This window comes from Morone saxatilis, unplaced genomic scaffold (assembly GCF_004916995.1).
Source record: "Morone saxatilis isolate NCDOM2014 unplaced genomic scaffold, NCSU_SB_2.0 Contig14, whole genome shotgun sequence".
Lineage (NCBI taxonomy): Eukaryota > Metazoa > Chordata > Actinopteri > Moronidae > Morone > Morone saxatilis.
In genome coordinates this window covers 8919159-8931475 of record NW_023339696.1, presented here as the reverse complement: position 1 = coordinate 8931475, position 12317 = coordinate 8919159, and the positions used below count along the sequence as shown (strand labels likewise).

The following is a 12317-nucleotide window of genomic DNA, read 5'->3' as shown; positions in this document are numbered from 1 at the left end:
TTAAAATCCAATTACAGTATTGGATTAATTTGAAACAATGGAGGAAATTAGCTTTGAAAATGGAAACAATTACATTCAGCAGCTGGAAATATTCCCATTACTTTGATTTTAACAAACAAAACTGGAATTTAATTGTCTAAAGTTTGTTTAACACAACACTGGCACCCTATACACTGTCAACGTTTTATCTAAAAATAAAATTCAGACAAAACTAGTTTTTTTTCCTGCATTTTATTACATTTCTTCACTATAGGCTTTTTTGCATTGGTTTTTCACAACAGTGGCTAGTAAATATGTAGCAATGTAATGGACAACAACAGTCAAGAGATAGTTGTTGTTGTAAAAAAGTCAAACACTTGGACAAAGGTGGACATGACAGCAATATTACAATTTCAGACTTATGGAATGACAAACTTCAAAACTGCACACAATGGGTAGCCACAGAGATTTGGTAGATTTGTCAGTCTAAATGTAAAATTTATAAATAACTAATTTCAGTAGTAGAGCAGAAATTTACTAATTGATGACATGTAAAAAAAATGTTTGAATAAATAAAAACAATGGATAAATAGAACAAATAGAAAAGTAATAAAATAAATATACAAGATAATTAAGTAAAAAATATTTGACACAAAATAAAGTGCAGTTTTCTCACATCACACACAAAAACACAGCTGTTTAAAGTCCAAACAGTGGGTTAATGTCTGATAACCACTACATCCTCATGGATAAAATAAAGACTTTTTGACTGCAAATCTCATCTGAAATCTAAATGTGTTCATCGACTGATGCATCAGAATAATAATGTATGAAATGGAAAGATCCACAGGCAAAAAAACACCTATCTGTCTTTGTACCTCAGGACTTAGGGTGTCATGTGATGTCGTCCACAAGGTGGCAGTCTAAGACAGGTCTGAGCCTGGTGTCCCAAAACTATCAACATCATTTTTCTGTAATACACAAGTACAAACAAGACCTCACCACTAAGATGCTCTCAACATATCTACTCCTGGCTTTGTGTGTAGTCTACTACTGTTTCACTGACAAGCGTGCTCAGTTTTATGGAACTGGGCACTGTTGGATTGCATATTATTATACATTTAAGTGTAAACAGAAAAAAAATCACATTATCCCTAAATAAAAAGACTGGCACTTTCCTTCACACGTGACATTATACACAATATACCATACATCTGCATAAATAGAAAAGAATGAGTGAAAGAGCATTTCTAGCCTAGTCTCCTATGAGTGCTGCTTTCATTATGGTACTTTACGCACTTTGTCTCCCAACATACTAGTATATTCACTCAATATAGCCTAAAACATATCATTGCACATTTCACTACGATCAACGGAGACAACGTTTACAACAAAATGTGTTAGCTCGGCTTATTGCAACCCTTTCCTCTCTCTTCTCCTCTTGTCTGAAGCACAATGTAAACTTAGTTAATTAGGGACACCAAAAAAAAAAAAAAAAAAACTGGCATTATTAGCACATTGCATAGTGTCCCTGTGCAAGTTCATCTAATCTACCTCTTTCAATTCCTCTGAAATTCAGCCCTTAAACAGATCTGAAGCAAACCAGCTCTAAGTCCATCGCTGCAAGCATTTCTGTATCTTGGTCCAGTTTCCAGTATGTTTGTTATATTCCTCACTACATGATCCTGAACTCTTTTAGTAACTGAACACTAAGGGAATACAGTCTGTTAATTATTTTACGACTCAAACTAAATGATGGCACTGGAGCTGATCTGAAATGTGGGTAATGCCCGTTTATAACAGAATCCAGCTTGTTTACACGTAGTTAACAGTTTGCTTGTTGTTGTTGTTGTTGTTGTTGAAAAGTTGTTCACAGTGTTCACCACCTTAAGGTCTGCTTTATATTTTTCATCTTTTGTTATTTTTTAAATATTCTCTCATTTGCCATGTACAGTGTCAGACATGCATTAAGACATATGCATTTTTTTTCTTATATACAACACATTGTGATGAACATACAGTACATACACAAGCCTACATTATGATACCATGAGCGCACATTTTCCAACATGGCTAATGCATCTTTGTTCACATATTATGTGTCTACATGTCACATGTCATCTATTTGGTGTTATTTCTTCAGGCATTCACGACCCCCCTCCAACCAAAAAGTCATGTTAATTCATGATATGTCAGTGTGATGCTACAGTAAAAGGCATTACATGGGAGAGTCTGGCTCTTTCTCAAGCTCTCTTATCACGAATGATGCTTGGAGCTCCGACTGTTTCCTTTATCAGTCTGGGCGGTGCCGGTGCTCACTGAGGCCGCTGTCTGCGCCCCCCGGCGGCCACCCCCGGACGAAGCCTCTGGTTTTCCTGCTGTGTTGCCTCGCTTCTCCTCACTTGACTTGGAGGTGTCTTTTACCTTGGCCCCCTCTTGCGATGCCCCTTTCATCGGCCCGAGCACTGTTTTGGCCACGCTCGTGAGCTGGGTGACAAAGCTGGTTTTGTCCCCTGGAGACATGGGGCGAGACTTGCTCGAGCAGGGTGAGGAGGGCGACATGGGATTCTCTTCCAGGACCTCCAGGTGGGCCCTCTCCTCCTTGGCCCCGCGGTAACTGTTTGATACCTTCTCCACTTTGGATCTGGTGGCAGCTGGCACATGAGCTGTAGGGTGGCTTTGAACCTGACTGGGAACTGGGGGTGCAGGTCCTTTGACTTTAGGTGTCTCAGTTGCTTTATCAGCGGTTTTATCACTGCCACCGATGCCTCCTTTCTCAGCCGTCTCCGCGCCTTTACGTGGTGGCTTGGACGGCTCTGCAGATGATACTTTCTGTATGTTACCTTTGTCTGTACTTGCAGTACCTTTCAGTTTCTCCTCAGTCTTCTGAGCTTTGGTTGCCGGTCCGCTGCCTGTCTGTGTACTCTGCTGCTTGCTGTCTTGTTGTTGGAGGGCCTTTGATGTGCCGGGAGTTGACATTTTCTCACTGACTTTACTCTTGGAGACTGTTGCCTCAGAACTTGAGCTGCTTGCAGTTTGAGGTTTGTCCCCTGGGCTAGGCTTGGCCTCTTTAGTGGATGAAACCACAGCTGGACTTGACTTGGTCTCCACCGCAGCTCCACTTATGTTCTTCTTCAGGACCTCAGCACTGGATAATGATTTACTTGTGTCAACAACACTGGTCTTGGACTCAGCTTTAGTAGCCATGCTCTCAGTTTGTGACCCTGTGAGCTCAGACGGTGTGGTTTGGGTATCTTTCTCTTTTGCTGTCACCAGCGTGTCACGGCTGAGGGGTGACTCCTGCCTTCCCAGCCTCCTAACAGGCTTCAGGCCTCCAATCTCCCCTCCCATGGGAGGAGAAGGGGAAGAAGATGATGAAGGAGACGGGGGAGCTGGTCCATTCTCTCCTTCCATCTCTAGCAGACTTTGCAGGCTGTGCTCACAGTGGAATGACTCTCTCCTGTAGTCCCCATGCGCCACCTCCAGGCTATGCTTACGTAATGACACCCCACCTGTCAGAGGTGAAGGAGATGATGATGATGAAGAGGAAGAAGGCAGAATTGGCGCTCCTAGCTTTTCCGCTGACTGCACCCGCTGCAGCAGGGGGGACCTGGGTGGCTCTGCGCTTTTGGGACGAGGGCGGGCAACAGGAGGGGAGGAGTGCAGTTTGGCAGGAAACATCTGTGTGGTGTTGGAGCTTCCTATAGTGTGGCCACTGAGAGGTGGAGGAGAGGAGGTGGTCGGGGAGGGGGTGTGAGCCAGAGGGGACAAAGGGATGTTGCCAGCAGATTTGCAGCGAGCAGAGCGGTACTGGCGGTGGAGTTTGGGAGACAGGCCGTGCAGGGAGCTGGGCCTCATGTGGTGAGAGGCTGCTGGGGAGTTTGGGGTACTGGATGCTGGGGAGCTGCTCTGGGAGGAGGTGCCTGAGGAGAGGAGAGGAAATAAACATTTCTATCACAATATGTCAACACTGCATTTCTGTTCAGTCAGGAATTGAAATTCTTACAGTGAAATGTGTTTTGCTCTTTTGTTTTTTTTATACTTTGTACATATTAATACTCTTTCAGAAACTATGTAATGGATCAGGCTAGAAGAGAGAAATTGGGATGAAATAAAGGACATGAACATGATTAAAAAGTAACTTAAAAAATCCTGTTTTTTCTGTTGCTGTACACTGCTGCTTAGCCTTGTGTTAAAGTTGCCCTGTGGAGTTCTGAAGTTTTCTTGTAAACAAAGTTTCTGCTGACTGTTTCTCACCAAAACCAAAGTGTGTATCCTTGAAGTCTGAAAAGTGTGTGGAGTGCCTTTCCAACCTCATTAAACATTTGAAAAGCCTTTCTTTCTTTTTTTTGCAAAAAATCCTGCATTATTTACACCCGTGGTATACTGCTAGCAGTCTTCTTCTTCACTGCACTTGTTGGTGCATTAACACATTTGTTGGCCCATTGTTGGCACACAAGGCCAAGGCCCACATGATTTGGAAAAAATCAAAATGGAGTCCACTCGTGGTCCACAGTGCTATTAGGGGTTAGAAACTCCACATAGTACTTTTAAGTTGCTTTTTAAAAGCAAAACATATACTATATAAATCAAATATCAGGGCCTTTAACAATGTCAATGTTTTAAATCTACTAGGGATTGTTTTCATGGCCAGCAGAGAGTCAACCCTGGTAAGAACAGACACATGTGTTCAAGGCCTTCCATACTAACCCAAGTGAGGGGATTCAAGAGTGGAGCGGTAAGTCTGGGTGGGCGAGCGGGCGGAGATGCTGTGCGTGGGGGAGCCTGGGAGACTGTCTCCAGATGAGAGAGAGCGATTTAAAGAAGAGAGGCTTCGGCTGGTGTGGAGCAGGTTGGACTGCTTGGTAATTTTCCTGAACAGGGAGCTGCGTTTCTTACTGAAAAGATAAAAAATGATATGATGAGGGCATATAATAATAAAGGCATGTACCTCTCCTAAAATATGATGTATTCTTGTGATGAAATGCATCTATAACGCACTCTTGTCCCTCCTTGGCTCCTGTCCTCTTACTGCGCCGGGCCATCTTGGATTTATAGCTGGACTTGCGGGCAGGACCCACTTTTATAGAAGTGTTCTCAAATGGGGTAGTAGTCACTGTCACCTTGTTTCCACTCTGTAGGTTATATATTCATATGAATCATATTATTTTATGAGCAAATCTTAACTGAACCATCTTACAAAAACCTTAAAATGTGTATATAACTACCTAATGTATAGTCCTCACCTTCAGAATGAGCTCCACCACCTCTGTATGGACCAGACCATGGACTGACTCCCCGTTTACATGAGTGATGAGATCACCGGCACTAAGTCCAGCCTCTTGGGCGGGACCTCCATCTTCTACATGCTGTGATTAGAACAAAGGAACAGAAACAGAATTAGGTATTTACACAGAAAAGCTGTATGTCTGCACAATGCAGACAAACAGCTGATTTTATTCTTTATTCTTACTATTCTATCCTGATTCATTGGATTTCAATGTTTTAGTTTGGCACCTTTTTATTTGCTAATTACTCTACACATTTAACATTATTGTTATTATTATTATTGTTAATATTATTATTAGTAGTACTAATAGTTATAGTAAACATATTTAGAGTCATCAAGAACTCTGAAAACTGTTTGCTTACCCAGACAATGTGGTGTACGCTATAGACATCACTGTCTCCCATGTAGACTCTGATGGCTCGGAGAGTGAAGCCATACTTCTTCCCAGAGCGGTGGATGGTGATTGGTGAATGTGGGACGTTGACCATGGGAGAGAAGTCTCTGCTGGGAGAAGAGTCACGGGAGGAGGGATTGGAGGAGAGAGAGCGAGGAGACATGGGGCTCGCTAGAGGGGAGGCACCATGTTGCTCAACTGGGGAGAGAGGGATGGAGTCATGGTTACAGGATTTAATCATAGGTATGTTTTTAAGAGTTCATTTGTCACAAAACCAGTGTGTTTACCAGCAGGAATGATGACAGACAAAGCAGTAGCAGAAGCAGATTTGATAACTTTGGTTCCTGGTCGTGAATTACGTTTCTCTCCTTCAGCTGAAAGCTGCTGGTGGCGAACCCTCCGCAGCACCAGGTCAGTGGTGGCCCCACGGGACGCCTGTGGGTCTGGAAGCCCCAGAACAGTGGCACTGCCTGGTAGAGGCAACGATGCATCAGCAGGTCTCAAATGCTTGTCTGTGGCATGGTAGTGACATGAAAGGCAACAATAAATAAATGCTCTTGTTATAAATAGTGATATACATGTACATGATGTCATGGTGCCTTATCCCGTTCTACCTGTGGCTGTGAGCCCGTTGCTATCCTTAAGTAATGGTCTCAGATCACCCTGAGATGTGATGGCACCCATGGCTCCTTCCAGAGAAGCCCCCCTGGTCTTCACTGGAGGCTGTCTGGTAGGGACAGGCAGCTCAGAGTCAACTTCCAGTGGTGAGGCCAAGCGGTGTGTATCCATTAGGGCAGAAAAGCGTCTTCGGGCCCCAGACGGCGGGCTGGAGTCACTCTCAGTGAAGGAGGACTCTGAGCAGGACAAGCGCTTCCTGAAAAAGCAAGGCAGTCGTAGTGGTAAATACTGTTATTCTCAATGAATCTGTTCCCAACCATGAAACCACTGTATGTGGTTAGATAGACACTTCTTTGGACATGAGAAAAACATTTTTATTGTGCTGTTGGGTTTATGATCTCTTTAACAAACCAGACCTATATCCAATTTTATTTGACGGTTTCTGTATATTTTCTGCACTCACATCTCAGGTGATCCAGTCCTCCAGCTCTTGTCCCTGAGTGTGAAGCTACCCAGGCTCTCTCTCTTGGCCACTCGATCTTCCCTGGGGACCTTGTGCTCCCGTAGAGTCACACCAGGGGCTTTATGCTCCAGCTGGGACAGATGTTCCATACTGCTGTACACCTGCACGTACAACATTGTATTGTTATGTGGACTGATGAATTGCCTTTTTAATGCTTCAAACATTCTAGGGTTAATCTGAATGTCCAATCTGACCTTGCTGAAGCGAGGGGAGCAGGATGAGAAGCGATGTATCTCTACAGGCTCATCGTCGTTGATATCATCCTCATCGTATGACTGCACATGATGGTAGCGATCAGATCGGGCTGGTGAGGAATGATAACAAGATAGCATGGCTTTACAATGGGTTACAGTGAACAGTTTCTCTCTGTTACTGATCTCACTTATTATACTGACACACTGAAAGGTTAACCTACATAAAAAGCTTCAAACTCCTGCTCATGGTGAATTGACACATTCAAGTCTAAAAATGCACATTACACTAATAACTGCCTTGACAGCAGTTATCATGGTTACATGGGAGAGTTAATGATGTTGTTGTAGCAGAGATGGTGATGATTCAGACCCTGAGTTGTTTAGATGAATAAAATCTAATCTCCCTAATCTCAAAGGGATCTGTGGTCCGTGTCTGGAATCCCCAAAAGTAGACTTACTGTCAAAATAACTGGTGTCTTCTTCAGACTCTAAGTGAGGAATGAACTCTGCCTTCTGTCTCAGCAGGCTGTTCCAGTTCACCTCTGTGAAGAACGAGTGCTGCCTCACTTCAAAAGCTCCACCTAGAGGGCAGAGGAAGGGAGGGGGAGAGAGTGAGCGGGGGAGACAAAGACTGACAGGTAATAACTGCAGCCCTAAAGCAAGTAGAGGCACTTTGACTGAGACAGAAGTTGACTTATTTGGGTACACTGAACCTGTGAGCCTTCAGGCAGGACGATAGTTAGTGTACTAGGTCAGTGATTCTCAACCAGGGATAAGTGTACCCCAGGGGATATTTCTACAGTTGCCAGGGTGCAATGTGGAATGATTGTGGAGTAGATCAACTAATTTGAAAAAGAGAAATTATGATTTAATTGAAAAAATATATATATATATATCCACATATAGAGTCAGCTGGAACACCTGAACACCACATTTTGAGACTGAGAGTGCATAAAAACTAGTTAAGAGAGCAGAGAAGTCTCAACAGTTAGCTAAAAGTAATGGATAAATGGTTGAAACATCCAGCTTCTTCTTCTCCAAGGGATGGTAATATTAATGCAAACATGACAAAACAAAAAACTGACAGTTCTGACATTAACTATTCCATTTCTGACAATAGATCATCCTAAATGTTACACACTGAGCCTTTAGGATTGGAAACCACTGATCAAGGTGACCAACCTGTGCCCAGTCGAACCAGTGGATTCGTCTGCAGAAGGGAGGAGATCAGGTGCTGGGCATCGACAGGGAGAGCCTCATCCCCTTCTGGCCACACTATGTCATCTATCAGCAGCAGTGGAGAGAAAGGGAGGAAGACATGAGGAAACACGTGTTTGGCGAAGAGAAAGACAACATCAAAAACAATGAATATGTCTCTTACAGTCTGGTTTATCTATTTGCAATGTATAGTGTGTATAATGTAAAAATCATCTAATTCTATACTCAAGACAATTGATCCTTCACCTGTAATGACCTGTCCGAACAACTCTTCAGGAGTGTCTCCAAAGAAAGGCACACAGCCCACCAGGAACTCATACAGAATGATGCCCATAGCCCACCAGTCCACTGGCTTCCCGTAACCCTGACGAAGAATAACCTCAGGGGCAATGTACTCTGGAGTACCACACACCTAAAGGAAAAACAGCAACTCTTTCAGTTGTTTGTTAGATTTTATCACTCTAATAATCACTGACATTTATTGTAGTATCTAATTAAACTTTACAGATATTTACTTTGATGGTTGTTGCTTCTGTAATATATCTCGAGTTCAGCTCAGATTATTGTAAACCAGCTACTCACATCAGTTTATTTTCTACCTGCTTTACATATACAGTATATTGTTGCTAAGTGGGAGACAGGTGACCCTGAGTGGGAGGCACGTGTGTAGAGCATGCGTGTTTCTGCCTAGCTAAGTAGATCACTTCAGAGATGCCAAGACAAGATGAAAGCCCCGGTGAGGGTTTTCATGTGCAGATGGGTATGCACTGAATGCTAACAGATTTCTGGCCACCATAATGTATACGCAGGAAATAATGAGGCTTAGATTCAAAGCATGAGCACTGCATGAAAGACCTGAGAAAAATAAACCTCACCTAAAAGAGAAATGATTATAATAACTGAGGAAATACTGGTCTATTGTTCTGCCAACTGTACATTTTGCCATGCTTCAGATATGCCTGGGACACAATGACAGGGAATATCTTTGCATAGAAATGATAGACATCAAAGGACGTTTCATTCGTTTTAAACCTTACTTGGATCATACTGTAGCTGAACAGCCAAAGGCACAATTCACAGTTACATTGCTCACCACTCACTCACTTAAAATTAATTGAAAGTTAAATTTAAATTATAAGGTAAATAAATTGTCTATAAAATGTGGCTCCAACTCATTGTGGGAGTTACTTAAAATTGACTGGGACTTGAGTATACAGCTCTGCTATAATTTGTATCTTGTCTTCGTTATACCTGTTTATCCAGGAACTCCCGAGTATCCTTCTCTATGTGTCCTTCATACAAGTTGGTGGTCAGACTCATCAGACCCATCTTAGAGAGGCCGAAGTCTGTGAGCTTGATGTGTCCCATTGAGGTAATCAGGAGGCTGAGAATAGAAACAGCAAAGTTAAGCTCAAGCTATACACGCTTCATTTATATGCTTTTGAAACAGCAATTAAATAACAATTATCCAGCAATGTACAATACAGTTCCAATGTGCATTATCTTTTTGCAACAGTTTGATGAAAAACAACTGTGTCTTACTTGTCAGGCTTGAGGTCACGGTGCACAATGCCATAGTTGTGTAAGTACTCGAGCGCTAGGATGGTCTCTGCAAAGTACATGCGTGCCATTTCCACAGGCAGAGCCCCGATGTTCTTCAGCAGAGTGGCACAGTCTCCACCTGACAGCAGAATTCATTATTTGATTAGTCTTATTGCTGACATTAGCAATTACCATAAATGTCTCCTGGTACCTCTTTTCCAAGACCATTTTAGTTTCCACTTAAGCTGATGAGCAACGCGCACAACAGAATGCAATCAGGCAATCAGAAAGACTGCTTTGAATATATTCATGCATCGGACCAACTATACTTAAAATGTAGTATGAACAGCCTATGGAAAGGGTTAGACCTCTCTGTTACCTATGTGCTAGGCGTATAATAAGACAGCAGTGCCACTAGATTTCTAACCATGCTAGCGTTGTTGATCCATCACTCCACACTGAAATCTCTCAACAATTGATTGGATGGACTGCTGTGAAATCTGTGTACAAACATCTGAAAGGATGACACATGCTTACTGCTGTGATTCTCTGACTTTTTCTCTAAGTTGACATTTGTGGTTTTGAGTGAAATGTCTTAACACCTATTAGATGGATTGCCATTCAGTTTGGTTCAGACATTCATGTTCCCCACAGGATACATTTTTATTAACGTTAGTAATCCCATGATTTTTTATCAAGTGCTGTCAACAGGCCAAATTTGTTCATTTGTCCAATAAATGTTTTTCACATCAGCAATTTTGACATGAAATAGTAGGGTTAACACAGATGTTGCCAATGATACGTTCGTTAGTGTAGCAGAGCCTTTGTAATGAGCCAACATGTGATCACTTTTAACTTGACATATTGTATTCTCTCCTTTTCTACGTGTGTATTGTATAAGTGTATCTGGATATTGTCATTTATAAGGTTTCTATTTGTTACCTGCCTAGGGACTATGGACATAATTTGGATTTTTGCTAATTCTGGCAGGTTTATATCTTTTATTTTTATATTGATGTTCATTAACATTCTCTGTCCCTATCAAGTAAGCGTATAAAATAAATAAACTAATTTACAAAAATATTATACATGTTAGCATGCTGACATTAGCATTTAGCTCAAAACACCTCTCTGCGTACAGTGATTACAGCCTCACAGAGGTGCTAACACGGCTGAAGACTTAAAAGCTGTGTCCAAAATCCAGACTAAATGTCCTAGCATACTGTTGTCAGTAAATCAGCCGACTTAATAACAAATTATACAATACATCCAGTGTAAGAGATGATGCCACTGCCAATTAAACTGCTGCTTACAGCAACATGTCTGTCTTTAAATGTAATGTTTAGTTTTTGTTTTCCAAGATCTTTATGGAGCTGTTTCACCACCACCCACAAGTTATTAGGTAATTTTTCAAGCTGCTACTTCATTTCCCTTGTTCTTTGCATTGTGAAAGGATAATGTCCATCGATAGCACACTCAAAAGAATGAGTTCAGTATGGCCTACTGTCTGCTTTGAATATACTTCATTTTTCCAGTGTGAACCCACTACATACTTAAAACCTGCTCAGAATTAGTATGTAGAGTGAATTTGGGACACATTAGTTTTGTTTATACCTATATAAAATCAAAGCTAAAGGCACAAAAGTTGAAACGGTAATATTGGAGATATAACTAGAATAACTGGAGGTGTAGAAGTGGGCAGAGCTTCTAACCAACAAACACTCAACCTTCATTCACCTACACACACACACAGATTTTCTTACCTTCTACATACTCCATGACCATGCAGAGGTGCCGGCGGGTTTCGAAGGAACAGAACATGGAGACGACAAAGGGATTCTCTGCGAAGGTGAGGATGTCTCTTTCCACGAAGGCCTGCTGGATTTGGTTCCTCAGGATCAGATTTTGCTTATTAATCTTCTTCATGGCAAATCGCTGGCGTGTCTCCAGATGACGCACCAGGTACACGGCGCTGGTACCAACACAGATACACACATATAGACATTTTTAAAATTGACTTTATGGCCTCTGTGTTGCTTGTAAAAAACACATCGTCCTAATGTTCTTACTAATACTCACCCATACGCTCCATTACTGATCAGCTTTATGGTCTGAAAGTCTGCTTCTCCTGGTGGTTTCATTGTTCTAATCTTACCCTGTGGATCACAATGTCGTCATTAAATATGATACAGTGTCTAACCAACATGCTTAAAAAACTGGTTATAATATTGTCTGGTATAGTGTCAAAAAAATCACTTATTTTTAACTTCGGTGATGCACATTAAAATCCTCCGTACAGATAACTCTAAGGCCTCGTCAGTTCTGGACTATACCATCCTCCCTCTCACTCTACTTTTTTTTTGTCTACGCAGCTTCATTTTGGCAGTTGGAGCCTGGCCTAATGCTAGAGGCAGGGCCCAGAGATTCAAGGGGGGGGGTCCTGTTTTTTTGTAATTCAGCATAAATTAGCTTAATTAGATAGATAAAAGCATGTATGCCAAGTCATTAGTAGATGAGGCAGACATTTTCAGTGAAAGCAACAAGGACCTTGGCAGGACA

The 12317-nt window shown here is 42.0% G+C and overlaps 1 protein-coding gene across 1 annotated transcript in view; it reads right to left on the bottom strand.

The window, feature by feature from the left end:
• Positions 1-232: 232 nt before the first annotated feature.
• The window catches only part of LOC118323107 (microtubule-associated serine/threonine-protein kinase 1-like), a 43612-nt gene continuing 31527 nt past the window's right edge, over positions 233-12317 (bottom strand). The window contains exons 12-27 of the mRNA XM_035655031.1: positions 11838-11914; positions 11522-11730; positions 9759-9897; positions 9468-9600; positions 8463-8628; positions 8181-8282; positions 7457-7579; positions 6999-7108; positions 6745-6905; positions 6278-6537; positions 5951-6175; positions 5632-5861; positions 5226-5348; positions 4981-5114; positions 4690-4877; positions 233-3902 (exon numbers count right to left, since the gene is read on the bottom strand). Coding sequence (XP_035510924.1) covers positions 2236-3902; positions 4690-4877; positions 4981-5114; positions 5226-5348; positions 5632-5861; positions 5951-6175; positions 6278-6537; positions 6745-6905; positions 6999-7108; positions 7457-7579; positions 8181-8282; positions 8463-8628; positions 9468-9600; positions 9759-9897; positions 11522-11730; positions 11838-11914 — 4047 coding nt within the window. The 3' untranslated portion in view covers positions 233-2235. The remainder of the gene's footprint in view (positions 3903-4689; positions 4878-4980; positions 5115-5225; positions 5349-5631; positions 5862-5950; positions 6176-6277; positions 6538-6744; positions 6906-6998; positions 7109-7456; positions 7580-8180; positions 8283-8462; positions 8629-9467; positions 9601-9758; positions 9898-11521; positions 11731-11837; positions 11915-12317) is intronic.